The sequence below is a fragment of the Filobasidium floriforme genome (assembly GCF_021052385.1).
Source record: "Filobasidium floriforme strain CBS 6241 chromosome Unknown HD553scaffold_7, whole genome shotgun sequence".
NCBI lineage: Eukaryota > Fungi > Basidiomycota > Tremellomycetes > Filobasidiales > Filobasidiaceae > Filobasidium > Filobasidium floriforme.
The window spans coordinates 288,305-313,787 of record NW_025763628.1 but is presented as its reverse complement, the minus strand read 5'-3'; the positions used below and the strand labels follow the sequence as shown (position 1 = coordinate 313,787).

Here is a 25,483-nt window from a genome sequence, read left to right as displayed (position 1 = left end):
GTGGATTTGGATGATGCCTCGGGCCTGAGTGAGGAACGATGCGATGAGCTAAACACAACGGCTCCCTGTCATTATGCCTGCTTACCTGCAAAGCCCGTCTCAACGCTTCCTTGCCCACCCGGTCTCGACGCTCCCTCTCGGTTCGCTCTTCGATCCCGACAAGGCCTTTCCTAGCCTTGGCTTCGAGACCCTCCCAAGTCTTCTGCTTGTCCTCGGCAGCTTCCGTGACGAGGCCTTTTCCACGATTAATGCAGTCGAGGGCATCGTTCCAGCGCGACAAGGCGAGCAAGGCCGATGCGGCTCGGAAGTAGGCCTTGGGCGAGTTGGGGCTTTCGGTCAACGCGGCGCCGGTATCCCTAAGGACGGAACCGTAGTTGCCGAGCGAGAGGTTACAGGCGGCACGGTTGAGCAACAGGCTCAGCCGCAGCTGACGGTCATCAGGCTTGGCTTCGATGCCCTGGGTGTAGAAACCAAGCGCATCGCGCAACTGACCGAGCTGATGACGCTCCGTAGCCTGGTTCTTGAAGTTCTCGGCGATTTCTGGACGAAACAAAGCAGCAACTTTCAGCGAGGTGCGCTCAACTAGATATCCTCAATTAATCAATCCTTACCATCAGGGGTGCCATCGAAGATCAACGACTTCAAGGCCTCCAAAGTCTCATTCTCCTCTCCATCAGCAGACGGAGTCTCTCGCATGAACAAGGGAACCGAGTCGAAAAGCTCGTCAAGGCTCTTGCTAGCCTTGGGCGCGGGACCAGCGCCGGTTCCATGGTTGACAGCACTGTCCTTGGCCTCGGGTTCGCTGACAGGCCTGCTTTCGACCCTGGGTTGACTGACTGTGCTGTCTCTGCCCTCGGTCTGGTTGAAGTTGCTGCCGTTGACCTTGGGTTGGCCAGCAGTAGGAGGGACAGCATCCTCGTTGGTCACCTCGTAAACACTGTCTTTTTCTCCGTTGGTCCGCGCACTATTGGTCTTTTCATCAGAATGTCCGTTGGTTTGTCCGTTGACGTGCCCATTGGTCTTCTCGGTGGCGGATCCGGACCCGTTGACGAGCGAGCTGACGCCGTTGACAACCGCACCGGCGGCACCGGCTACAGTCTTGGTGGCCGAGGAGACAGCGTTGCTGACTCCATTCGTAGCCTTGGTAACGACGGTGGGGGTGGCCCGATGGAGCTGAAACGGCTCAAAGATGGAGAGTCCGTCCTTGAAGTCGTTGGCGACGATGTTGACGAGGTAAGAGTCGTTCATGACGTCCTTGATGAGCTGACGAGAAGTCGATCCTTCCTCGTACAGGCTAGCCCATTGCATGCCGAGTTCGAAAGCCTCATCTCTGCAAACACGTTGTGTCAGAACGTGCCCCAAAACAGTCCACCTGCAAAATTCCTGGAGACTCACTTCCAAGCGATGAACGAGACGGCCTCGACGATAGTGGGCTGTTGGGGGAAAAGTATATTCAATGAATTGCAAAATTCCGACTGCGTTTGAAAATGCCGCAAGTCACCTGAATGATCTCCTTGCCCGGGAACACACCCCAAGTGACGGCATTGGGGCCCTCGCTATGGGTGTTGGTCCGCAGATCTCCCTGTCGGTTGACGGCATAATAGGTGATCCTCGGATCCTTTTCAATCCGTTTAACGAGTTCGTCCAGCAGGGCAGGCGCTACAAAGAACTCGAGGTATGCCTGCAACGTGGGGCGATCTGGCGGAGTCAGCCTCGTCTTGTCTCTTTCCGTCCGAAGCTACCGGGACATCCCTTGCTCACCTTTTGATAGACATATCCCCCAGCGGGTCCCCATCCGTGCGTAGCGTCCTCGCTTCGAGCGCCATCGACGGCAGGCTGACTATTGATTGTCAAGTATCCCAATTCGTTCATCTTGGCCAATTGTTGGTCGATGACCGAAGTCTCCTTGGACGCCGGCTGGCTAGACCAAGGCAGCGCTTTGAGTTCATTTCGGCAAAACTTGGCAAAGAGGGCGGTAATGTCCGAGAACCTGAAAGAAAGAGTGAATTAAAGTACGGTCAGCGAATGGCGAACGGTCTGAATTCAGTGATTTTGTACGCACTGTTTGGGCTCGCCCCACAACTCAAGAGCATCGTTGCCCTGCGTTCGAGATCTCCAAATCAAAACACAGCACATCTCGACGTGGAAACATCGATGTACTCACAGGCACGTCGATCTTGACAGGGTAGCCATCCAAGTCACCATATGCGGGACTCCTCGAGTCTCCCCATCGACCGTTAGGAAACTCGTCCCAGTCCTCGGCTACAGAATCAGGATAAGGTAGAGTCAGCAAGCGGGCAGGGAGACTGAAGGAGGAGGGTGATTGAGGAGGACTCACTTCGGGACAAGTAAGATTGTTGCCTGTTGGCCCAGAAGATCGGCCTGATAGCTTCGCCACGTCGCTTAGGCGCAAGCGACTACGGCAGTGCGCAAGGAGCATAAGCATCGCAACGGCCCTGCCGTGCAAACTAGTCGAAAAGGACTCACCGGTCGCCAGGGAAGAGGATGCACCTGTTCCCTGCTAGCCTCCATCTTGAGTTCTTCCAACAACATCCTTGCCCCCTTTTCCAAGTTCAAGGTGTACAGATGCAGACCCCTGATTCCCAATCCACAGTCTAAGATATCCCTACACATCTGAGCGACCAGCTTAATTCCCACTGCTCTCACGGCCTCATCGTTGTCCTGGACGGGGTTGAGAACGTCCCAAAAGTGTTGAGGGACGATGATGTTCTCCCTCTTGACCCAGGTCATGAACTTTTGCCAACTCTGAATCGGCATGATCCCGGGCACGATCGGCACCGTGATCCCAGCCGCTCGGACCCGCTTGACCCAGTCGATAAAGATGTTGACGTCGTAGAACATTTGGGTGAAGATGAAGTTGGCTCCAGCGTCGACTTTGGCCTTGAGGAATTCGATCTCTTGGCGTTTATCATCTTCGCTGTCGGCAGTCTCGGGGTGTCCCTGAGGGAAACCGGCGACGGCGACGTCAAAGTAGTCCCCATACTCGGCTCGAATGTATTTGACGAGGTCGATAGCTTTGGAGAACCCGCCGGGCGTGGGTTTCCATTCGGATTGACCGTGAGGAGGGTCTCCTCGGAGGGCGAGGATGTTTTGACAGCCGTGTTCCTTGGCGATCTGACAATCGAGAGCGAGGAGAGTGGCTTCGTCAGCTCCTCGTTCGAGCGCATATAAACTGTCGTGGAAGAGGAAAATTCACCCTCAATGACTCCTTGACCTTGGCCTCGGGCACTAGGAATCGGCGCAAGAGCAAGAACGTGTAGGTGAGCCAACAGGTAAGCCATTAGCTCAGACCGAGCTCGACTGTCTTGATACGTACTCTCGGTGCAACACAAGTGCATGCACGTTTCCATCCCGATCGTCTGTTGACAGACCTGAACGAGGTTCAAGGTCAAATCCGAGTTCTTGCCTCCAGCTCCCCTGGAAAAGAACGAATTATCAACATCAGCATTCCGTGCGAGCCGAGCGGCATCATCTTGAAACAGCTGAGATTCAACCTGAGATGACGAGGACATCCGGGACTTACCAAGTGATGTCGATAAATTCGGGTCCCAACTCCCTCATCCTCTCGATCCGGTCATACAGGTTCTGCAGACCCTGAGCGGTCCGGGGTGGGAAATACTCGAACGACCATAGTACCCGGTCTTCCTTGGCGGCCAGCTCGAACTTTTGGGAGATCTTCATCTTGGGAAGATCCAGAAGGATGTTGTATTAAACGACAGTTGAATAGAAAGGATGTCGATGTTTTCGAGTTGATGAACCCAGAAAAAAAAGATAGAGTGTGTCGAGGAGGAACGTTTGCGCGATCGATCGGTGAGGTGGGTCGATCGAGGGTCGCTAGCTTCTCGACGACTCGTTATACGTGGCGGGGAAAGCAGCGAGATTCGTCCCCGTTTGCTCCTTCTGTTTTTGCAAGACAACAAGCTGAGCTGAACCGAGTTTTGCTCTTGACGTTACACGGCAGATGTACAAAAGGGTTGCCTGGTTTGGAGTTGCAGTTGATAGTTACTCGAGAGAGAGGCGATCCTGATCGTTCCACACATCCTCCCCGGGGTTTTCGGGTCGTTGACATGGCATGCGCGAGATCTCTAAAAACGCATAAAAGTAGTAGTGAGTGATCCGAGTGATTATGCGTTCTTGAGATCGCTCTCCTCCATGCCATGCCGAAGAGCAAGAAGTATCGAACTTCGTCAACATGTGCGACATCCCTCTTCATCGTATGCATCCTTTCGACACCTTCAGTTCGATTTATCAGACTATAGCGACGGAATCTCTGACCTAGTAGTCGTATGGGAACGGGATGGCTGAAGGAGATAGAGATCTCGCCAGCCAGATCTTTGGCGGCAGCGAGGTTGGGGCACGACCGACAGCGTCTCGCACAAACTCGAATTCGAACGCTGTAGCCGGTCCTTCGAATGCTGCAGCCAGTACCGAACAGAGTCAAACTCAGAAGAAGAAGAAGATGAAGAAGAAGGATAAGCAGGACGGGGAGGGGAAGAAGAAAAAGAAGAAGAAGAAGAGGAAGGAGAGAGAGGAGTCGTATGACAGTCAGGACGAGGCTCCCGATGATGGGGATTTGAACGCGGAGGAGTTTATCGTCGGTGAGTCGTTCTTTCCTTTCCATCTTGCATGAACCTTCCCGTCTCACCTCACACCTCTCCCTATACCTTTACGCAGATGCGATCCTACATGCCATCTACAAACCCTTTGCTGCGAACAGGAACCTGGGCGGGTGCGCTTGGCATTACATATGCCTATGGCACGGCTACCCTCCTTCCCAGACCTCGGACGAAGATCCGATTACGCATGATATGTTCTCGCCGGGGTCTATCTATGTCGAAGAGTTCTGGAAGTATTCGAGAGGACCTTTTGAGAGGCAATACCCGACGATTGCGCGGTCGAGTACGGCAAGGAAGGGCAAGCATCCCAGCGAGCCGCTCGCGAAGATGGGTGACAGCTGGGAGTGTCCACCTCATCTGTTGAGTGAGTTCGAACGGCATCACTTCGTACCCGTGCGGTAGGCTGTATCTGTCATCACAAGCCTGGCTGACCTGTATGATCTCTTCTGTTGCATCAACGCTTAGACAAATGGTACCGCGAAGCCCGCTATGCCTACCGAAAAGACCTTCGGATCGCTTCTGCCAGAGTTATAGAAAAGCCCAAATCTCTCAAGTGGGCCGATCGTAAGAAGAACATGATCAAGTGGATCCGATGGACGAACATGAAGATCGCGGAGACGGCTCAAGATAGCCAGTCGCACGGCTTGAGGTTGTTGTCGGCGAATGAAGATGGGGACGGGGACTCGTCTAGCAGCGAGTACGAGGGAAGCAGTGACGACGAAGAGACGAGCGAAGAGGAGGCCTTGATCAAGAAGGCCAAGGTGGACGATAGGAAGAGGGATAGGAGGGTTGATAGCTCTCCGAGCAAGTCCGATGGCGGGAGAAAGAGGAGGTTGGAGAGCTCTCCGAGTAAGTCGGAAGACGAGCGGAAGAAGAAGCAGAGGAGAGACCAAGATCGAGGCAAAGGAAAGGACCGCGAGGGAGAGCGAAGCAGGGACCCTACGGTCACTCCTCGAGCCTGGTCCCCGGGGTTGTATACAGCTGGAGCCTCTCCCGAATCGAAGAAGAAGGAGGAGAAGCGTCAAAAGATGGAGAAGCTCAAACGTCAGCGGGAACGAAGAGAACGTAGAGAAGAAGCCGAGAGAAAACGGAAGGAGGACGAGGCTTCGGACGTTATCGAGATCCCCTCGACTGCGGGATCCTTTATCGAGATTCCCTCTACCGCGGGGCCAAGTACTTCGGGTTCAGCGATAGGCACAGCAGGGACGACGAGTGGATCGAAAACGAGGAAGGTCGTGGTATCGGATTCAGATTCCGATGAAGATGTTCCGGTCAGTTCCGAGGTCAACCGAAGCCCGGCGCCGCCCACTGACTTGTATGGCATTTCAGTTGATCGTGCAACAGCCGGCGATAAAGGCGAATTCATCTGTCCATCTCGCTGGATCGGCAAAGCCGAGCGCCAAGATCAATGCCAGTCCCAGCAACCCAATCTCAGACCCGAGTTCGGCTGCGCCTGTCAGCGCGACGACGGGTGCTGTTGCAAGACCTATCGCGGCCGTGACTATCGCTACAGGACAACAACCCCTTTTCGAGGCAGAAGAGGAAGAGACACCAGTAGAAGAGAGCCGCCCGGCGGGAACGACTGGACAGAAATACGCGCCGATCTGGGCGAGGGATTCTGCCCAGACACAAACCCAAACACGACCGATGCCGCCGGCACAAGGACAGCCTCAGATCCAGATACAGAGCCAGAGTCGATCGCAACCTCAGGTGCCGGTTCCATCGTCAACGCATGCGTCAGCGCAAACTCTCTCGACCGCCGCGCCAGCACAGGCTCTATCCCCGACTCTAGCTCGACCCGAGCCTCTACCGCTTGCCCCTGAACTTCAGCCACCACAATCACCCCGAACGCAGCCTCGAGAGCAACTGTTGCAGAGCTCATCGGAGCGATCGACATCGATAGTCCATCTTCAAGAGACGAGAGAATCGCAGACGGCTTCGACCGCTCCCGCAGCTTCCGTGCCTCAAGATAAAGACGCGACGGCTGCAATCAGAATACCTGCAGTCACCATCCCTCCTGCGGCATCTTCATCTCAACCAGCGTCCATTGTTGTTCGACCTCCTCCGACAGCCTCTGGACCCACAATATATCCCTCCCGCGCGCCGCTCGTGACACAGCCCTCCGGCCCTTCGACGACCATGCCGCCGCCGACAACGGTCCCTCGTCCACCAGCCTCGTTCATGGACAGGTCTGCGACGTCTGTTATCAGACCTAGCGATGGAACGTCCGCAGTATTTGTAAGCGGAAGGAGCAATACGGTACCTACTCCGCGTCGGAGCGATCAGTCAGGCCTTTCACAGCCTGCTCGACCTACAACTTCGGTTGTTCGAACAACGACTTTGCGGGGCTTCAAGCTGCCTTGTCAGATCGACATACGGCTTCCGGGGATGACGCAAAGGACGGAGTTGTTCGTTTCGGACCTGGCGGTACAACCGTTATACACCGGCGTGACCCCGTCAGCATTGTTCGCGGAACCGAGATCGATGAAGCGTCTCGTCATCACGCGATTGATGGCTGCCGATGTCATCCAAGACCTACTGCTGAATCGTGCAGTCATTGCACACGCCAAGGTCCAGATAGTCGAAGGACCGCAGTACGCTCACGGTAATAGGATGATGGGAGACTTTTTGCGAGAGCTGGGTGAAGAGGGACTTCGAGAGGGTGTAAGCACATCGCATTCGTTCGGGTGTCCAGAACGCTTTCGCTTATTCATTTTCACATACGTCAGCTCGCTTCTGCCATGTCGACCACGAATATTATGGCGGTCTTCCATAGCACAGGATCGCCTTTCGCCACTGCGATCAAAACACCACCTGATCTGTTAGAGGCTCACGGTCTCATGATTGCATTCATCGCGTTCGATCCCGCGAATCACGGCACACCTTCTTCGGAAGTGCTTGATACGTTCAAGGTCATGGAAAGGGCTTTGCCCGCCGACCTCATTCATCCCGACATCGTGCTCGGAAGCCTCGGCTTCACAACACCGTTCTTCGAACGTCTCCGTGGACGAAAAGTCGCCGTTGTCGCGAAAGAATTCAGCCCTGCCGTGGAGCGCGGATTACGAAGCGCTGGAGCTGAGCTCATATCGGCGGACCGCAACCCCAGCGCTATACTCGTGGACAAGAACGGGCTTCAGCTGTTGCAGCACCGACGAGGCTTTCGGTCGCTTATCGAACGCGGCTGTGAGTGTTGGATGTACGGAGCGACGGTGCCACCACTCAGTTCCGATTGCTGGCTTCCAACCCGAGTTCTGGAACCGCGAGGTGGCCGAGTGTTGATAGAGCCGGGCTGGCTGTTGGCTGACCCCGACCGCGCCATCGATCTCGCCAAGCGGATTCGATCATGCTCAGGATGGTCCGCGTACGTGACGGTACAAACGGTCTTCTTGTTGGGGAGGATTAAGAACCCGCAGTCCCGCTCGCACTGGGATCTCAAGTTCGCGGCAGCGGAAGCAATGTCAATCGTGCACTTCGTCGATGTGCTTTTCCCCCTGCCTCGTCAGGGCCAGACGGCCGAACGGCTAGAGGGTATGCAAGAATGGAGTACGAAAAGAACCATGAACGAACGGTTGCAGGTCGCAAATCGCTTCAGCCATATTGGCTGTGCTTCCGGAGTCGCGAAGGAGCTAGCCGAGTGGACCAGTCCGGGTCAGGCAGAGGTGCTGAGAGTCGAAAAACTCGCCGAACAGGACTTGATGCGACGTCGTAATCAACCCGTCCCCGATGACTTCGTGCGCCTCGTAGCTATCGGGACCGACGGAAGCTCTCACATCTTTGGATTACCAATACTTGATCTTGCGGGTATAGACGCCCTCTTGAACTTGAAGTCTTGAAACGCACATATTGCTCGCTCACATAGTATACTACACGAATATCACGCCTGACACGAACGAACTTTACGAAGCACTATAATGACCCTCGAACCGTTGTCTCGGAACAGCATATGCAGAACAATACGGTTACATTGCAACAATGAAATGGCAAAGATACAATTCGATTCGATTCGATCGAACAAGAACAAGCAAGAACTCTTTCGCGTCTATGATATGTGATTAGATCCGAACAACAAAGAAGCACCTAGTTCCGCACGAAGATACGAAGCTGTGCGCACCACGAGGACGTAGCCCACTTGCATCAGCTCGCATACGCAGCGAATAGGAAGGGGGAGGGACCTAGACTCACCGTGATCCATGCGCCCACTACAGCAAACAAAGCCAGCGCTCCTAAGATTCCGCCAAACCAGGCATACTACATCATCGAGTCGAAAGAAACCCCGGAATGAGTATTCTCGCCCCATTGATAAGACTGTGTGAGGCAGCTCACCCCTGATTCGATATCTTGACCCGGTACATGGACGTTCATACCCCACAACCCCGTAACCAGGTTCATCGGAATGAGAACCGTACCCAATGCCGTCAATTTCCTGTTTACACGCAAAGTTAGTTGGCGCTCGATCGGTCGGAACGTATTGACTTACGATAGCACATCGTTGATCTGATTGTTGGCATCGGTCATCTCGATCGAGATTTGAGCCAAATAGTTTGAGTGCGATCTACTCAGGATCTTTTCATAATGGTTCAAGTTCTGCGTCATCGTGATCAGATGATCTTGAATATCGGACAGATAGAGCCCTATGTCGGATTTAGGAGCCACGCTCCAGTTTTCATTGCACCGTTTTGCTAGACCTTTGACGACATCGGCCTTGTTGCCCATGAGTCGAAGAAGACCCATAACCTTTTTACGACACGTCCCGATCCTGCAAAGAGCGATCGTATGCGATGAGCTGACAGCTGATCAGCGTGTACCCAGGCACCGAGACTCACCTTCGCAACATGTCGCTCTGCTCTGCTTCCTTCAGAATCAATACCAACTCATCGATCCCGTCTACCTCGTACTCGATGCTCTGGATTAACGGGCCGAAAGCATCGGTAATGTCGTCGATGAGCGCGTACGAGATCCAGTCGGAGGTGACTGAAATGTAGTCTTTGAGGGACTTGATACGGCGTCGGACATTTTGAGGGTGAGGCGTGCCTCGGAAATGGAACTATGAACATGACAAAAGAAGCAATGCGGGTCAGTGAAGCACGCGATACATAATTCAGAAGCACGGACGCAGAGCTTACCGAAAGAGTACCTTCGCGGAAGACAATAATGTACATGTTCAACGGTTCGAGGTATGTTTGACTGTATGGGTCCTGATCGAACGATCGGAAACAGACGAGGTAGTAGTTTCTGAATAGTTCAATCTTTTCACGCGTCTCCTCCAGCAAGATATCCTCTGTTGTCAAAGGATGGATCCCAAAGACCTGTGGCAAGACAGCGGAAGCGGTGTCAGTACGGAGACGAATACTGTAACAGACACGAAGGATCATCGCATAAGATGTGGATGATTTGGCACATACCTTGGCGAGCATTCTCATCTCCTCATCTGTTGGCGACAAGACATCCAACCACCACGTCCTAGCCTCGGGATCATCCATATCGGCCTGTCCTTTCATCGGCGGCGATCCACCTGTACCCGCTTTGGCCGTTGCTTTCGCTAACAAGCTCAATTTAGGATTGGGAGCTGATCCGTTCAGCTCGCCCAAGTTTGAAATCTGCGGACTCGAGCTCCCGCTCTTGAAACCGCCCGCGTCGCTCGAGCCAGAGTTGCGCTGGTCGGTTGCGTTGCCATTGGATGGTTCCCGACCGGTGAAGAGGTCCTCAAACGTCTGACCTTCGGAAGGCAACTCGCTCAGACTCCTCGCGTGGATTGTAGCGGGCAGAGCATTTGAATAGAATGAGAACCTATATGGTCGTTCTCCCCCCCCGTTTCCTCGACCGCCGTCTGGGTAATCGACGTAGCCCGAAGGTTTAGCATACTCTTGCCCGCCCGCTCCTCCAGACGTTCCAAAGACCGTATTTTTGTTGGTCATCCTGGCTGCTTTGGTGGGTAGTGCCGAGGTGAGACCGCGCAGCGGCCCTTCCCGGTCGTCCGGTGGCATGTTGACGCTGAACGAACCATCCCTTGCCGATCCATCTCCCATGAAAGCACCGCCTAGACCTTCGAACAAGGCCAACCGACCTTGACGCCTGGCCCCATTCGAGACGGCTTGCGATTGTGACGACTTGCGTTGACGACGTCGTACAAACGTACCCGCTCCAGCATCATCTTCACCATTCTCGTTCTCTCGAGAAGGTAGATCTTGTTGCTGTGTGGGGGGTGACGAGATGCGAACCGACTCGGCATCCCCGACCGTGGTTCCCCCGATCATCCGTCCGTTGCTCTGTACACTGCCACTGGCGCTCCCGATCAAGTCTGCTTCAGGCACACCGGCTCGACGAGCTTCTTCCTGCGCCTCTTCGCTGTGCCTACCGAGGATCGATCGGGATTCCTCTACCGAGCCTCGAGATCCAGCTTGTCCCGAGATGATGGTCTGCACCGGCAAGTCCTCTTCGAACCCATCCCATTTGACCGGCATTCCGTTGGATCCGAAAGTACCATGATAACCCCCGGACGACTCTCTCAACACCCTCTTTTCCTTGTCGGCAAATTCGTCCATCGAAGAGAAATCGAAGTGATTCCTCGCCGTGCCCATCCCTCCCATCAGGTGACTCGCCATCGTCCTGACAGGCGAACTCCGGCCATTTCCACCTCCTCGCCTATCCCCGAGTCCCATCTCGTGCATGATGGAATCGCTCTCCAAATGCCTCTCGTGGCTAAGCCTGCGCTCCATGGCCATCCGCATCTCCTCCTCTTCTTCCTCTTCCTCCCTCTCCCTCTCCCTGTCTCTTTCTCGTTCGCGTTCCCTGGCTGCCCGATCGCGTTCCCTCCTCACCCGTCCGCTCCGAATCCGACCTTCATCCTCGTCCGCCTCGCTGCCCATCTCGCTCCCGTTCCCCCCCGTTCCCGATCCACCTTGAACCGGGTATCCATCCTGGTCCTCGTCGTCGACGTTTTCCGTATAGGAGCCTCGTCGGGCGTGTTCCATCTCGGCTTCCTCCCTCTCGGACAATGCTGGGAAGGGGGATTCATCGATAGGGGATGTTTTTGGGTAGCGGGAGTGGGAGTGGAGGGCTCGTTTCATCAAGGGTGGGATGGCATCTTCGGGAGAGGCGATCGAGTTGGACCTAGCACGGGCTACGAGATGGCATAGTTGTCACACCGAACAGAGCAAAAGATATTCACATTATTGTACATCAGTTTCGTATTGCAACAACCCATGACAGGTACATTTGAGGGAGATCGCTCAAATAAGGAAAGATGGATCGGCACTTACACATGCTCTTGGCCGAATCGATATCCTGCAATCTCTGCCTCTCCCTATCCGCTTCCCTATCTGCCTCCCTTTCCCTCATCCCCTTTTCACCTCGACTGTAACTCCTCGCTCCGGACCTGCCTCCTCCCGCTGGCGGGACATCTAGATGAGGGATGTCTCGGGGGTTTGAAGTGATAGACGATCCTCCTGGCGTGTTGATATTGAAAGGCCTGCTTGGGGAGTTGCCTAGTTCGGAGAGTACGTTCTCAGGGTTGGTAGATGATCGGGACGGGAGAGGGGGGTTGTGGATGATGAACCTGGGAGAGGTCGCCGAGGGTGACATGATGGGCCGTGATTTCCTGATGCTATCCTAGTACGGCCTATGAATCCTTGTGATTTCAAGTAATACTATTACTTGGACATCTACCCGTGTCTGATCGTTCAGTTGTATTGGGTCTGAGCTGTAAAAGTTGGAAAAAGTCCGTCGTCGAGGTATAAAACGTGCTGCAAAGAGGTGCAAGAGGGACCGAGGCGATTATGGACGATAGGTGAGAGCTATGTTTGGCAACCGGGGTCGGTCCTGCTGTGTCGTCTATATCTGATCTCTGGTCAGAACGACGCTTGAGACTAAGGGAACTGAATATGAAGTGGTCAAGCAGCTGGAATTATAGGAGGTAGCTAGGTAGATCTGCTCGATCCATCATTTACATCGTCATCATCATCGAGATTGTCACGGCAGCCAGTTGGCCGGTGCGAGCAGAGGTCCGCGCATCATGACGGTGGACTGCGTAGACAAATTCGATATCAAGACTGGATTTGCGTTTGTACAGCCTACAGTCCACGAACATCATCGATAGCAGTCAGCACCCTGCTACAATATCTGGGATTCGACCTCCCAACTCAACCTGTCTTTGAGTATCGTAGCTGGCCTCGATAGAGCTCGTAAAGTCAAGAGGAGGAGAGGTTTTCTCTTCACCGCCAACCTCCCTCGCGCGCGCAAGTCCGGCTCGGTCAGGCGCGAGTTTCAGCTCATTTCTAGCTGCTGAGTGTAGCTACCACTTTGTCAAAATTTGTCATAGCAAGCTAACAAGTCTGGATAACCACCTATCTCTTCCTATGAGCATAAAGAGACGGAGGATAAGTACATTTTGTTGCATTTGCATCCCCTGCAAAGTGGCTTTTGCTCCCTCGAGGTCATGTTGAAATTTTCGACTGTCTATATCTCAACCGTCACAACTTTTGCAAGAGATGTAAATGCAACGAATTCCCCTACTTGGCCCTCGGATTACAATTCCAAGCTCATAAGTGAGGCTTACCCTGCTCGTTGTTCGTATCTTGGACGCTTTCGAGTCGAGACTTGGTTCATAGGTTTGAGCCAAAAGTCCGGGCGCTGCCCTGTACAGGTTTCCCGCGCACTACTGCCCTGACCGGCCCTCGGCAACTTTCGGGTACGCCAAGAAGGATGACGACAACTGCAACACCGTGTGTTATAGCTATCGTCTACCTCGTTCAATCTCGCATCATCATCGCTTTCCCATCGCATTCAGCGGCATGGAACGATGAGTAACGTCCCTACGATATCATACACGACCTCTCACGGCCCACCTCATACCCGCCGGGAACCTTATGCGCAACGCCGAGCTTCCCGCGAACGACACCTCCAGTCTCGACATCCACATCAAGCTCGGGACAATCACGATAATGATGACAATGCATATGATTACGCCCGGAATCCTTACTTGTCCCATTTGAGGACGAGAGCACGGGGAGGGTATGCCGAGTCCGAAGTATCGAGCAGCTCGTTTGGGGGCACGAGCGTTCTCAGCGGGAGCGTTGTGGGGAGTAGTAGCAGTCAGGGCTATTCGCACAATGGGACCACGGGTATGCAAGGCCAGGGCACTTCAGCTTCTCCAACACTCTCGAGATCTTCGCCTGGAGGTTCTAGGGATCCGTATTCGCATTCGTCGAGCCCGCCTATACTCGCTCCTATTCCCCAACGGAATCCATACCCTTCATTTTCCCTGAACCCTTCAAGTCCAAATCCGAACACGAATTCAAATCTCCATCTTCAACCGCCTAACCCAGCCACAACAACGACGTCCGCATCGTTATCTTCCTCGTCGATAGGCAAACCTCGAAGATCCCAGCATCGCCGGATAGACGAGGCGGTGGATACCCCTCTTCGTCGGCTTGTGCGGTATCTCTCTGTCGACTTAGGAGCGCCTTCATGGGCGATCGTGTTATTGAGTCTGGGACTGGTGGGCTTGGTGAAATGGCTGATAGGATTAGGAGGATACTCTGGTGAGTATTGTGTGTTTCGATTTCGGTCTCAACTTGGGTCCCCTTTCTTCCCCTGAAGTCAAATCCACCGTTGCTATCTCTCTCGATCTTCAATGCAAAACATCAGGTGCTCGGTACAGCCTAATCTAACTACACTTTACTTTATGTCCTTGATCTCGCAGGCCAAGGAGCGTCACCCAGATTCGGTGACTTCGAAGCTCAACGGTTCTGGATGGATCTGACGATCAACGAGCCGTTTTCAAGGTGGTATACCATCGGAGGTGTTGATGATGGGGATTGGTGGAGGTTAGATTGTGAGTTTCTGCTAACCTTTGAGTGAGTTTTAGCTAGGAGGAAGAAGAAGAAGGCTGATACTTTGATATGCTCGCGTCGTCGTATGGCACGCTCAGATCCGCCATTGACGGCGTACATCAGTTGGGTGTTCGGCAAGATGTTAGCATTGCGAGTCAAATTGCCGATGATACGACACTGACGGCCTTCCTTCTGCGTCTACTGCACGCGATGCTATCAACTCGACCCGCAGTGGTCATTACCTCCTCCCCCAACATTTCGCAGGAAAGACCTCTCGCGGTGCAGAGTCTGCGACATTAAAGACTTACATGCGATGGACCGTCTTGGCCCTCGAATCGATCTCATGGTGGCCGGTCGTGGTAGTCTGGTGTTGGTCGGGATGGGGAGTCGGCACGAGGAGTAAGCGGACACGGGTAAGCACTACGGCAGAGGCAGGTTTTTTGCGTTCGACCTTGCTCATATCGCATACGGTTCCTACATTTCGACAGATCGTGACAATCCTCTCGATCCTGCTCCAACCGTCCCTGATTCTGATCGACAATGGCCACTTTCAATACAACTCGTTCCCCCTCGCCATGACCTTGCTCTCCGTCTACCTCTTTCAGCAGGGGAACGACCTGCTGGGCGCCGTGGCTTTCTCGGCGTCACTGTTGTTCAAGCAGATGGGACTGTATTGGAGTCCGGCGGTTTTCGGGTATCTGTTGGGCAAGTGTATCTGGGTGGGCGGGGATGAAGGGTAAGTGTGGTGTAGCATTCGAAGTTACAAATCTTCTCCGGAAACGTGCGATGATTGACAGAGCGTTCACCACAGTCTGAGATTATTCATCAAGATCGGTGCCACTACGGCGACCACCTTTTTACTGGCTCTTGCGCCGTTCTTGCGACCATTTCCTCAAACGCTCCTGATCCTCCTGGAACGGATTTTCCCGCTTCAACGAGGGATCTTTGAGGACAAGGTGGCCAACTTTTGGTGTGCGAGCAATGTCGTGCTCAAATGGAAGAATTGGTTTGCGGCGGGATCCATGGCCAAGGTATGTCGAGATCTCAGTTTGCGACTGCAATATTCGGATCGCATCTGTTTTGCTGATTTTCGAATCGAGACTACGCTTAGCTTGCAACGCTGGCTACCTTGGTCGGAATCGCTCCTACCTTAGGAATCCTCCTATGGACCAGCTACCGTCTCCGCTGCCGACCATCTTCAACGGCTCCTACACCACCACAATCGCCCTCCATGTTGCCTCCGACCGCGGCTCTTCTTCCGCTCGCTCTTTTCACCTCGTCTATGGCCTTCTTCCTGTTCAGCTTCCAGGTCCACGAGAAGAGCGTCCTGGTGCCGCTTCTAAGCGTTTTGATGCTCCTCGGGGAAAAGGGCGAGGGAGATGGGATGATTTGGGATGGGATTGTTGGATTGCTCAACGTCGCAACTTTCAGGTTAGTCTCGAATTTGCACTCAGTCTAGGTCTAACCTTGTCGAAGTGAGAGCTGATCTGTGCCGTGATGATTAGCATGTACCCCTTGTTGAAGCGGGATGACCAGACTCTGCAATACATCGTCTGGACTCTGGGATGGAACTACCTTGCCGGATACAACCCTGTCAAGGTTGTCGACCTAAAAATGAGGTGGTTTGGATACGTCAGTACCATCTCCTAGTGCGAAAGACCAGCTCAGGTGGCTTACCATTCGCTTGTTACAGGCTGTCTACGCGTTCATCGTATCGCATCATCTCATGGAAGCCTTCGTGCCCCCTTCAAGCCGATACCCTGACATCTACCCTGTCACCAATGTCCTCCTCTCATTCTCTATCTTCAGCTTGGCCTGGCTGGTAGCTTCATGGAAGCTGCTGGAGATGGCCGTGGGCATGGTAGGTCTCGGAGATCTTGGATCAGAACGACCTGTAGCGAGCAGCGCAAATGTAGCCAAGAAAGACAAGTAGATGGATGTCGCGGAACTCGCATGGCTTTATATATTCACCTCTACGCATCACGTGTGCGAGATGGACCCCTATCTTATCATCGTGTATCCACGTCTTTTCACGTGATCGGCACCATTCTGAATCTGGTTGAACGATCATCTACGCGTCACAACAAACCAAAGAGACGATCCGATCAAGACGACCTTCACAGATATCGACCTCGCCCGACTTGTACAGCCATAGCGATACAGGTATCAAACCGCCTGCAACCATTGAACTAGTTTCGATCGGCCGGCCAGGAAGTAGCTGCGTTCAGCTTGCCGCAACGAGCCAGCCTAGGCGGTACGATCCGCCTCACCTCTTTATACCCGGGTCGCCCGGACTGTACGAGATATGGCACAACCTCCCCACACTCCCGCTCAACCTCCCAAAAGGTTTCTTCCAGCTTTGGTTACGGCTCCAGAGAGTAGCAAAGTTGGTGTATCGGCAAACATGGATGCTACTCCGAGCCAAGTACAGGCTTTCGAAGAGTGTGAGTTGTCCTTTGGTCTCGGCAGGTCGGATGCTGTAGTCTGGCTGAGCTCACGATATCTACCTGCCTTCGTGCTAATAGACAAGCGAAGGCATTCAAAACAGAATCGAGATATCATCAAGTAAGCGGTTCCATCAGATGAAGCTTCAGTGCATCAAGCTAATCAGGACTTGTGTTCTTGCAGGACAAATGCAGATCGGGCTATGCGGATACGATGCCTAGAGGACGAGAACACGCACTTGCAAATGGAGATCATCAATATACGACACGAAAAGTCGATAGTCGTTGAAGAGTTACGCAGAGAGAAAGAAAGGGCCAACAAGATTCGTAATAACGTCAGTCTCGATGTGGGGTCACTCAGCAAGAGGCTATCGGCTGAAGTGATTATGTTGCCGCACCAACAGCCGGATGTCAAGCAGGCTCTCGACGTGCTCCTCCTAGCCATCCCACAAATCACCCAACTGAGGTCTCTCCTATCATCCTCATCCTCGTCCTCATCATCACGTCGCTCAAACTCCCAACCTTCTACTTCCTCGGACCCATCTGATGGCAGGTCAACAAACACGCGGACGAGGTCGAGAGGTCTAGAACCGGCTACCAAAAAGATCGAGGTCCAGACCTGGTTGAATCGGCCAGCAATCGTCAAGGCAGGGAAGCCGACGTTGGAGAACTTGGCAGAGGGTATCGAGGAAGCCGGGGAGGACCTGAAGATGGTAGAGATGCTGGTTGAGGATGCGGTCCCGGCGGAAAAGTGAGCAATTTCAAGCGACCGCGAAAGTCGCGCATAGCGGTTCACTGACCAGGACGGACATGTCAGGTCGAAGACGGTCGACTCGAGCTTACCCGGTCCGGCTGCCAAAACCCTGCCCATCAAACCAGCGGGACGTCGTCAAAGCGGACTGTTCCGACCAGTAGCCGATGAGGCCTCGAATCCGTTCGACCCAGCCAGCACATGTCCTGCCGATATCCCTCTTTCAAACGACATCTTCGACGTACGAACTTCCCCTACAAAAAGACCCGACTCACAGACGTCTGGGTCGACTGTCAAAGCCATGAACCAGGAGCCCGCTAGGCGATCTCCCCGGAAAAAGCCTGTGAAGAAGAATTATGCGGATGATGAGCGAGACGAAGAGGTCATGCCGGTAGAGACCGCCACGGTCAAGGGAAAAGAAAGAGCTGTGGCCTCGCCAACCAAAGCTGCGATCAAGAAGCGACGATCGCTGAAACCTGTTGAAGGCGGGCTTGCTCTGAGGTTGGAAGCACCCGCCGAAGCAGTGGAGTTCGTGGATGAGAGCGACAACAAGGTCGGTGTAGATCTTCTCAATGAGCTGCCAAAGAGGGGCACAAGAGAAGGTGAGCAACTTTCAGTTTCAAGGTCGTGGGTGGGATTCACGGATTGACCCTTTCCTTTTTCAGCAACACCCCCGCTGCAATTGCCGGCGGTACACGAGCAGACTCTGATGCGTATGGCCAAGGCGGCGAGTGGACCCGCAGTCGCCCCAGTCTTGGTGGTGACGAGCTCGCGATCGACAGAGCTTGAAATGCAGGAAGAGGAAGAAGCTGGAGGCAGGCAAAGGAGAGCAAGAAAAAGCGTCAATTACAAGGAGCCCAACCTGCACTTGTGAGTTTGCATGTGTCAGTCATACCTGGGGCGACGAGCTGAGAAGGCCGAGGATGATTCACAGCAAGATGCGCAAGCCCGAGTCCGTCTCAAACGGTCACTTGTATGTGTCAGGTCCTTCGGCTACGAGCAGTACGTCGCGAGCGAGAAGCTCCACACCATCGAATACGCCCGGTCGTAAAAACACCACAGCTCTGGTACTCGACGAGACGGATGTTCCGAATGTTCCCATCGTCCCGGTCGGGTTGAGAGCCGAGGCAGGACTGAAGGGGGACGGACAGTACGGGTTGAGCAATCTAGAATCCGTCAGCACTGGAGTGATGCGACGCAAAAGCGTCTTGCCGAAATCGAGGAGAGTCGAAGCGCTAAGCGAGAATGCGCAAAATGACGAAGGCAGTGCGGGAGGCAGTGATTACGAGGTGAGCAGCGTGACGAGCATGCTGTATGGCTTCACAAGCTGACGTATGGTCGTCTAATAGCTCCCAATGATGAAGGATCAAGGTGGGACGCTGGGAGGAGAAATCGAAAAGATTTCTTCCCGACGTCGGGCACGGTTAGGTACTCCAGAGAACGGCAGCGGTGACTCGCCATCTCGTCTCCCACTTCAGCCCGTACTCAATTCGAGCCAGGGCTCGGTGGAGAGGCCGCCCGATCTCCCCAAAACAGACGACGGCGTGGCGCGACGAGCGAGACGGCGATCTACCTTGTTTCAGACCACGATCGGCGAGGTTTGAGGACAAAGGTCGGCAGAAAACTGTACACGTGTAAAAGAACCAATAACGACACCCTGCAGGGATATCTATAATCAAGCAAAAAGCAAAATTCACGATTCTCGGTTGCAATATTCTCTTTGACGGACGACTACAACTTGGCTTTCGCATAACTCTTCCACCTCAGATATTTCTCCTCGTGACCCTCCTCGATCTCGCAGCACCGTTCGACGACGTCCCTCACGCGTTCCCGGATCCCCTCGACCCATTCGACCTCGACCTTGGGATCGAGTTCAAGTCTCTCGGCCGTGTGCCTCACAATCCTCTGCTTGAGCTGTTCTTCAGTCAGGGCGAACGCTCCCGATCCTTTCGCCGAGCCGGTCACGTACGACTTGACGACCTCTTCGCTTGGGATCCCCCACGCCCTATATTGACCCCAGGCCGCTTGGTCCTTTTTACCCGACGTATTGGATTCTTCGAGCTCGTACATTAAGGGAGCCTTGTCGAGGACTTCGGATTTGGATCGGTCGAACCAGGTCGTCATGAGCTGTTTTTCCTCGAGCGAAGGGTCGTCCAAGCTCGACGGGACCCATGTGGGGGTCTCCTTTTTCTTTTCGATCAGCTTGTGGAAGATGCTGTTGACCATGTCACCGGTGGGTGAAGACTGGAAAAGATTTTGTTTTCAGTCGGTGTTCTTATCATATGAACCCAAGCACGCGGGAAGACCTACTAGGAACGCCGTGGTCATGGCGAGATCCCGGTTCAGCTGCGTCTTGAGATCCTGGTCCTTTTTGGCCTGCCTGTAGTTTCCTAGGGCGATCTTCATTCCCGTCGGGCTTCTCGTGTCCATGACCTTGACTACGCCCTCTGCCCAGTGTCTCGCCCGTGCATCCCATACGCTTCCTTGTTCATCGGCGATAGCCTCTCGAAGAACGCTGTAGATCTTGCTAACCGTCGGCTGGGAAAAGGCTTGGTCCAAGAGTTTCCTCACTGATCCGCAAAGAGGGGAGATGGCCTCCGGGTTGGACTTTGACGAGTATTCCGCCGGGTCTTCGGGGAGTTGAGAGGGGCGAGGAGGAGCCGGCACTGAGTGTTTCGTGATCAACGCGGCGAGACGGGGAAGCGTGGGGTCTGAGAGGTTCCTGATCTCTTCGACCAAGCCGGCCAGTGCTGTCTGAGGGACGTAGTGTGTGGCGATCCCTAGTTCACTGTGGGCGCCGAGTGCACCTCGCCTTAGCTTTGTTTTTTCCTGACTGACTGAGACTATCGACTGCTTTCCACTTACTAAACAGCCCTTCCATGCACGCTCTCTCCGACCAGACCCAGATAAGCTCCGATAGCGCCATCGAGCTGGGCCAAGTAAAAGCTCGCTCCGACATCCGGTGCAAAGCCGATAGCGGTCTCGGGCATGGCAAAGTTGGTAGTGGAGGTTGCTATCCTCAAGGGGGCGGGGTAGGAGAGGCCGGCTCCTCCTCCCACTGCGAAGGCCAGATTGGATAGCGAAAGAAGACGAAGGATAGGAAGATGAGGAGGAGAAAGAAAAGATGTCAAGCTCAGTGAAGATCGATAGATGGTCAAGGTGGGTATGAGAAGACTCACTGGTGATCCCCTCCATGAACACCACATAAGGCTTGCCCAGCTTTGCCAACGTATAATCGAGCGTGTTCTCCCGCTTGAAGAACTCGAGAGCTTCTTCTAGTCTCCCTTCACGGGTCACTACCGCTACGGCTGTTGGTGGAGGATGTTGCAACAACGACTCGTGAGCGTCGTATTGCGGGAAGGGACAATAGCACGTCACGCATGACCCTCACCTTTAACGTCGCCTCCAGCACAGAAGGCCCGACTGTCTCCCACTCCGAGTACGACTTTACACTCGGGATCTTCCTTCCACTCCTTGATCTTGTCCGCCAAGGGCCATACGATGGACGGGTCGAGCGAGTTGAGCGCTTTGGGACGGTTGAGTTTGTAAGTCCGGGTCGAGCCTTGGGATTCGAAGAGCACCGAGGGGGGCTATCGAACGCGAAATCGAATCGAGCTTTTAGCAAGATAATCCTGACCTACGCGAGACAAGTTGAGACTCACACCAGTCTCCTTGCCAGGTTCTGAAGCCAAGGTGGACGAGCTCATGGTCTGCACGATACGAGTGGGTAGCTGATGGCGGGCGGTGACGAATGACGATGATGGTCTGATCAATCGAGTCGACAGTCGAGATCCGATGAGCATCGGGGCAGCGATCTTGGCGTCTTTGTGAGGATGATGAATGAGTAGCAAGATGTCAACCTGTGAAGTGCATCGAGGTCTGATAACAACGTCTACCACTCCGACTCTCTCCAAGCTCATGTCGAGAGGTCGAGGACCGGCAACCCTCACGCATCCTCTCGGCCGAGGGGGAGGGGGGGGTGAGCCAATCTTTCGGGAGCAATTGTCCCATTCAACAACGGTTACGGGCGACGACACAGCGGGGCAAGGGGGACCGGTAAAAGGCAGTTATGCGCGCGTGTAACTGCCCAATCCTAACTGCCTCTTAGCGTACCCCAAGCAGGCCCTCAATTAACGGGCGCGTCACAGCTCGCTAGCGCCCGACGCGCTTTTACGTCTCTTGACGCGACGCGCTTATCGCGTTCTAGCACCTACACCCTCGCGTCTCGAGAAGCATGTAATAAACTTACTACTAACTACTACTACGATAGGGACTTTTCACCCAGACACATCTAGACATCTCTCCACGCTTTGACGACCCCCTAACGACTCTCTTACGACTCACCAACGGCCCGGAAAGACGCCAGTTAACGCACCACCCCTAGAACCGTCAAAACCCGTCATCGAGAAGCCAAGAAGCTCAACTGGTAAAAACACGGTCCGAACGGACAATGTCCGGTTCGGGGGAGCAGTCGGAGCGGGGTTCTGTAAGTACTCCTTATCTCCCCATGAACTGCCCCGTTAACTCACTGATGTCAGGGATGGGCACACAAGGACCGGGAGGGGAACAGCGTCGAAGCCTACGCTCCCCGTAAGTTTTACCAGTCTTGTATCCGGCCTCTATCAGGGTGATCGATAGCTAGTTAGCTGATTGTTATCTATTTGCTCTCGTCAGTCAAAAAGAACAAGGGGAAGCAGAGGGAGCAGGCTGTTGGTAAGCTTCTCAACCGCGTCAAGTGCTTCTCAACTGTCAATTAACTGACCGGTATCCCCCGTGTTTGTGGGGAGTGCTTATGTAGACCTGGTGGCCGACGGTATTGATCCTACTCTCGACGACGATGACTTGAGCGATTTGTCGAGCGATGATGAAGATGGTGAGCCAGCCACGCTTATGTCACTTCAACCTGCCTCTAACCGAGCTATAACTGACGAGTTGTGGCGCTCCTTGTTCCGACTTAGAGGTCGCACGCCAACGCCCGGCCGCCCAAACAAGTCGGAGTCCCGAGCTCGAAACTCTCGAGCAGGTAAGTCCTTACTTTCACCTCCACAAAGGCCTACTTACCTGACCGTTAACTGCCCGATATAGATTGCTGCTAGAGAGCTTGCCGAGACGAAGGCAGCGGAGGACAGGGAAGCTTTGCGAGCGATTCAAAGAGAGGTGAGTATCGACTATGAGTGTTGCTATGCGTCTCCTAACCCTCCCTTAACTATCTGGTTATGTATTCTTTCAGAACCTCAAACGCAAGGCGACCTTTACCGACCTTCGTGCTGCGACCTACAAAGTCGTACGTAGTCAGCGCCATAACTCCGTATAAACGTGTCACTAAGTAGAGACTTACTGGGCTGTTTCGCGACGTTTGCTAGAACCGAACCGAGACCGTAAGTTAAACCCCCTCTAATCCGGACACTTACACGACAGTTAATCGCCATTTATTCCCTCACAGGACCTTGGGCCTATGAGGGAACCCGGACGTCTAGTCACCAATCATCAAGTGAAAGACGCAGTCAAGGTGCTACCCAGCCGGTTAGCCGCCCGTTATCACGCTGTTCTCGAGAAGCGAAAGGCCTTGCCTCCCGTCGGCCAGAATCCGACGATCAAGAGCCTTGTTCCGGTGATCCATACGCAAACGGCTTTACTGGACGAAATCGTGGCTCTGACAGGGGAGATAGCGAGCAGTTATCAGTGGGTTAGGGCGATGCATATGGTCCAGGATCATCTACGAGCCCAGCTCACAGTCGAGGACGAAAAGCTCAACGAAAGGATCAAGGCTCTCGAAGCCGACGCTGGCGGCTATCCAGCACACCCAGCACCCGCGGCTGCTCCCGCTCCTGCCCAACCGGCCCAAAACACCCCGGTAACCGGCATCACTATGGCCGATTTGAAGACCGCTATCAAGAACGATGAAGGTCTTCGAAAGGTTCTCCGTGGTGTCCTGGTTGGTATGCCCCCGAGCGATGTTCCTCAGGCCTCCGTAGCGGGCCCATCGGGGACCTCTAACCAGGCCGCTACAAGCGCGACATCGCCCACCGGGAAGAGGTCGAGACCCCCGCGAGCGACACACCGAGACGTGCGTTGCAATCACACATTGAGACTGTCACTTAACTGATGTTTAACTGCCCCCTTCCTCCCCCGTCATCAGGCCGGTGTCCATTACGCCGTCAAGAAGCTTATCGGCATGCAGTGTCACTGGGGCAGGCACCTCCGTGACAACCACGACGACGAAGGATATCTGGTCGAGAACGACTGGCCACTCCCCATGGAAGACGGCAGTTTGAAGGCCGATATCGAACTCGCCAACGGTGATGTCGAGGTTTCGGCGTGGCGTCCGGATTGGAAGGCGGTCAAGGTTGGGTCGGCGAAGTAAGTTCCTGTTATCGGCCTTTCAAGTACCTAATAACTATCCAGTAACTGACCGGTTATACGGCATTTAGATGGGCTCCATTCATCGAAGAATGTCTCGCCACCGTCAAGGATGGATGGAGGCCATTGAAGATGGGCGCAATCGACGACGACGACGCGATACGGGCCGCTATCTGCCAGTATTGTGCCACACGAGTGGGCAAACAACCGGCGATTGCGGAGAACGGAGGCAAGCCGTTCGCTGTGTGGCAGCGCCGACGATTTGGGATGGTAGGTCTTTTTTCAGGGCAAAAACAGCGTGGTTATCGAGCAGTTATATGGCAGTTGACTGACTTACCCTTGGTCTGGGTACTTACAGCTTGCCGATCGACGACTGGAGCACTTTGCAAACAGTCCGACGAACAAGACCGTCAAATCGTCGATTTACACCCTGTTAACCGGGGTGTTATTTGTCCCCTCGCTGCACTGTGCCGACCCTCCCGATACTCGTCGATACCCGGTCCTTCCCCAAACTGGCCCAGATGAGCCCGATATCGAGACCGATGGATGGAAGGTATGGAGGCGTTACTGCTTCGACGGTAACAAGGAGGCTGCCAACAAGTGCGACGAGCTCTGCTACCCGTACTGGTTGTCTGACGAGGTGAGTGCTACGTGATGTCGTAACTCCCTAATCACTGTCAACTAACCCCGCTGTTTGATGTCCGTTTATGGCCACTTAGTATATCGGAGTCGGGGCCTTCCTCGATGCTATCCACTTGGAGAAGTATCGATCCCAAAACTCGTCGAAGCCCCGTTGGGTGGGACCTAGACGGTATTGGCCGGTAAAGAAGCCGGTTACCGACGACTTAAGGGCCAGTTTGAAGGACGACACGACGAAGCCCGACCCCGACGGCAAGGGCTGGATCATCTACCGGTCGATGGTCAACGACGAAGCGGCCCAAGATTGGGAGGCTAACGACCCACTTTTGTGGGCGTTAGTTTACCCCGATCCTCCTATCCCCGTCGAGCACCAAGGGCGCCCGTCGATTGAGACCTTGTCTCAAGCGCAGCACCGCGGTGTGTGGGAGTTATCGAGGACGTTAGTGGCCTGTCAAAAGCCCGACTTGACCGACGAGCAACTCCTCGACCTCGCCAAGACCTACGCCGCCATCGATCAGACCGAGCTCATCGCTGCCGGTGCCGCCGACATCGAGGAGGATCTCGAGGACGAGGAGATCGAGGACTAAACGGGGCCATAACTGGCTAGATTCAAGACGGTTACTAGACCGTCAACGTCAACATGTCTCTCGGGGGACTTTCTACGGCTTTGGACTTACGAAAAAAAGAAGAAAAAAAAGCAAAAAAACGAGGTATATGTATATTAGCAGGTGGGTTATGAGTCGGACATCCGACAGTTACGATAGGCCGAGGTTGCAATTCCGGTCGACGACTTTTTACGAGCAGGGAAACGAGATCGAGTTA

The 25,483-nt window shown here is 54.1% G+C and overlaps 7 protein-coding genes across 7 annotated transcripts; 4 read left to right on the top strand and 3 right to left on the bottom strand.

Moving 5' to 3' along the window:
* Nucleotides 1–600: 600 nt before the first annotated feature.
* On the bottom strand, nucleotides 601–3,702 carry HD553DRAFT_270147 (methylenetetrahydrofolate reductase; the record flags this gene model as incomplete). The annotated part of the gene is made up of 11 exons (XM_046177651.1): nucleotides 601–1,330; nucleotides 1,396–1,433; nucleotides 1,502–1,681; nucleotides 1,762–1,990; nucleotides 2,063–2,100; nucleotides 2,165–2,262; nucleotides 2,339–2,417; nucleotides 2,488–3,135; nucleotides 3,218–3,249; nucleotides 3,338–3,438; nucleotides 3,545–3,702. The coding sequence occupies 11 exons, from the start codon at nucleotides 3,700–3,702 to the stop codon at nucleotides 601–603; spliced, it is 2,331 nt and encodes a 776-aa protein (XP_046037694.1).
* Nucleotides 3,703–4,251: 549 nt separating this feature from the next.
* Nucleotides 4,252–7,669, top strand: HD553DRAFT_203888 (uncharacterized protein). Its single transcript, XM_046177117.1, has 5 exons — nucleotides 4,252–4,619; nucleotides 4,696–5,001; nucleotides 5,103–5,908; nucleotides 5,967–7,299; nucleotides 7,367–7,669. The coding sequence occupies exons 1-5, from the start codon at nucleotides 4,319–4,321 to the stop codon at nucleotides 7,411–7,413; spliced, it is 2,793 nt and encodes a 930-aa protein (XP_046037693.1). The 5' UTR covers nucleotides 4,252–4,318; the 3' UTR covers nucleotides 7,414–7,669.
* Nucleotides 7,670–8,771: 1,102 nt separating this feature from the next.
* On the bottom strand, nucleotides 8,772–12,218 carry HD553DRAFT_270541 (uncharacterized protein; the record flags this gene model as incomplete). Its single annotated transcript, XM_046177670.1, has 10 exons — nucleotides 8,772–8,885; nucleotides 8,961–9,060; nucleotides 9,115–9,393; nucleotides 9,461–9,681; nucleotides 9,761–9,943; nucleotides 10,040–10,515; nucleotides 10,639–10,969; nucleotides 11,093–11,430; nucleotides 11,536–11,757; nucleotides 11,897–12,218. 10 exons carry the CDS (start codon nucleotides 12,216–12,218, stop codon nucleotides 8,772–8,774), a joined length of 2,586 nt encoding a protein of 861 aa, XP_046037692.1.
* A 1,540-nt stretch (nucleotides 12,219–13,758) lies between these two features.
* On the top strand, nucleotides 13,759–16,400 carry HD553DRAFT_270445 (ALG6, ALG8 glycosyltransferase family-domain-containing protein; the record flags this gene model as incomplete). Its single annotated transcript, XM_046177663.1, has 9 exons — nucleotides 13,759–14,185; nucleotides 14,347–14,469; nucleotides 14,566–14,608; nucleotides 14,700–14,880; nucleotides 14,956–15,203; nucleotides 15,279–15,498; nucleotides 15,579–15,898; nucleotides 15,973–16,099; nucleotides 16,161–16,400. 9 exons carry the CDS (start codon nucleotides 13,759–13,761, stop codon nucleotides 16,398–16,400), a joined length of 1,929 nt encoding a protein of 642 aa, XP_046037691.1.
* A 195-nt stretch (nucleotides 16,401–16,595) lies between these two features.
* Nucleotides 16,596–19,330, top strand: HD553DRAFT_203787 (uncharacterized protein). The gene is made up of 8 exons (XM_046177116.1): nucleotides 16,596–16,911; nucleotides 16,993–17,032; nucleotides 17,096–17,246; nucleotides 17,316–17,662; nucleotides 17,729–18,264; nucleotides 18,328–18,532; nucleotides 18,597–18,951; nucleotides 19,012–19,330. The coding sequence occupies exons 1-8, from the start codon at nucleotides 16,773–16,775 to the stop codon at nucleotides 19,264–19,266; spliced, it is 2,028 nt and encodes a 675-aa protein (XP_046037690.1). The 5' UTR covers nucleotides 16,596–16,772; the 3' UTR covers nucleotides 19,267–19,330.
* A 16-nt stretch (nucleotides 19,331–19,346) lies between these two features.
* Nucleotides 19,347–21,682, bottom strand: HD553DRAFT_308642 (ClpP/crotonase-like domain-containing protein). Its single transcript, XM_046179569.1, has 6 exons — nucleotides 21,325–21,682; nucleotides 21,054–21,252; nucleotides 20,842–20,970; nucleotides 20,528–20,720; nucleotides 19,973–20,450; nucleotides 19,347–19,906 (listed from the first exon to the last, which is right to left on the bottom strand). Exons 1-6 carry the CDS (start codon nucleotides 21,580–21,582, stop codon nucleotides 19,394–19,396), a joined length of 1,770 nt encoding a protein of 589 aa, XP_046037689.1. The 5' UTR covers nucleotides 21,583–21,682; the 3' UTR covers nucleotides 19,347–19,393.
* A 430-nt stretch (nucleotides 21,683–22,112) lies between these two features.
* On the top strand, nucleotides 22,113–25,248 carry HD553DRAFT_323065 (uncharacterized protein; the record flags this gene model as incomplete). The annotated part of the gene is made up of 13 exons (XM_046181361.1): nucleotides 22,113–22,148; nucleotides 22,201–22,252; nucleotides 22,337–22,375; nucleotides 22,461–22,535; nucleotides 22,621–22,685; nucleotides 22,748–22,819; nucleotides 22,893–22,946; nucleotides 23,026–23,040; nucleotides 23,106–23,729; nucleotides 23,802–24,022; nucleotides 24,094–24,292; nucleotides 24,381–24,662; nucleotides 24,742–25,248. 13 exons carry the CDS (start codon nucleotides 22,113–22,115, stop codon nucleotides 25,246–25,248), a joined length of 2,241 nt encoding a protein of 746 aa, XP_046037688.1.
* Nucleotides 25,249–25,483: the final 235 nt, after the last annotated feature.

Bases quoted from the DNA above. Each gene is read 5' to 3' on its own strand.
- HD553DRAFT_203888 (XM_046177117.1), top strand. From the start codon at position 4,319: ATGGCTGAAGGAGATAGAGATCTCGCCAGCCAGATCTTTGGCGGCAGC. The intron at 4,620-4,695 runs GTGAGTCGTTCT...ACCTTTACGCAG, and splicing joins CGCGGAGGAGTTTATCGTCG to ATGCGATCCTACATGCCATC. The intron at 5,002-5,102 runs GTGAGTTCGAAC...ATCAACGCTTAG, and splicing joins GTGTCCACCTCATCTGTTGA to ACAAATGGTACCGCGAAGCC.
- HD553DRAFT_203787 (XM_046177116.1), top strand. From the start codon at position 16,773: ATGGCACAACCTCCCCACACTCCCGCTCAACCTCCCAAAAGGTTTCTT. The intron at 17,033-17,095 runs GTAAGCGGTTCC...GTGTTCTTGCAG, and splicing joins CAGAATCGAGATATCATCAA to GACAAATGCAGATCGGGCTA. The intron at 17,247-17,315 runs GTCAGTCTCGAT...CCGCACCAACAG, and splicing joins CCAACAAGATTCGTAATAAC to CCGGATGTCAAGCAGGCTCT.
- HD553DRAFT_308642 (XM_046179569.1), bottom strand. From the start codon at position 21,582: ATGAGCTTGGAGAGAGTCGGAGTGGTAGACGTTGTTATCAGACCTCGA. The intron at 21,253-21,324 runs GTGAGTCTCAAC...CGCGTTCGATAG, and splicing joins AACCTGGCAAGGAGACTGGT to CCCCCCTCGGTGCTCTTCGA. The intron at 19,907-19,972 runs GTAGGTCTTCCC...AATCTTTTCCAG, and splicing joins CCATGACCACGGCGTTCCTA to TCTTCACCCACCGGTGACAT.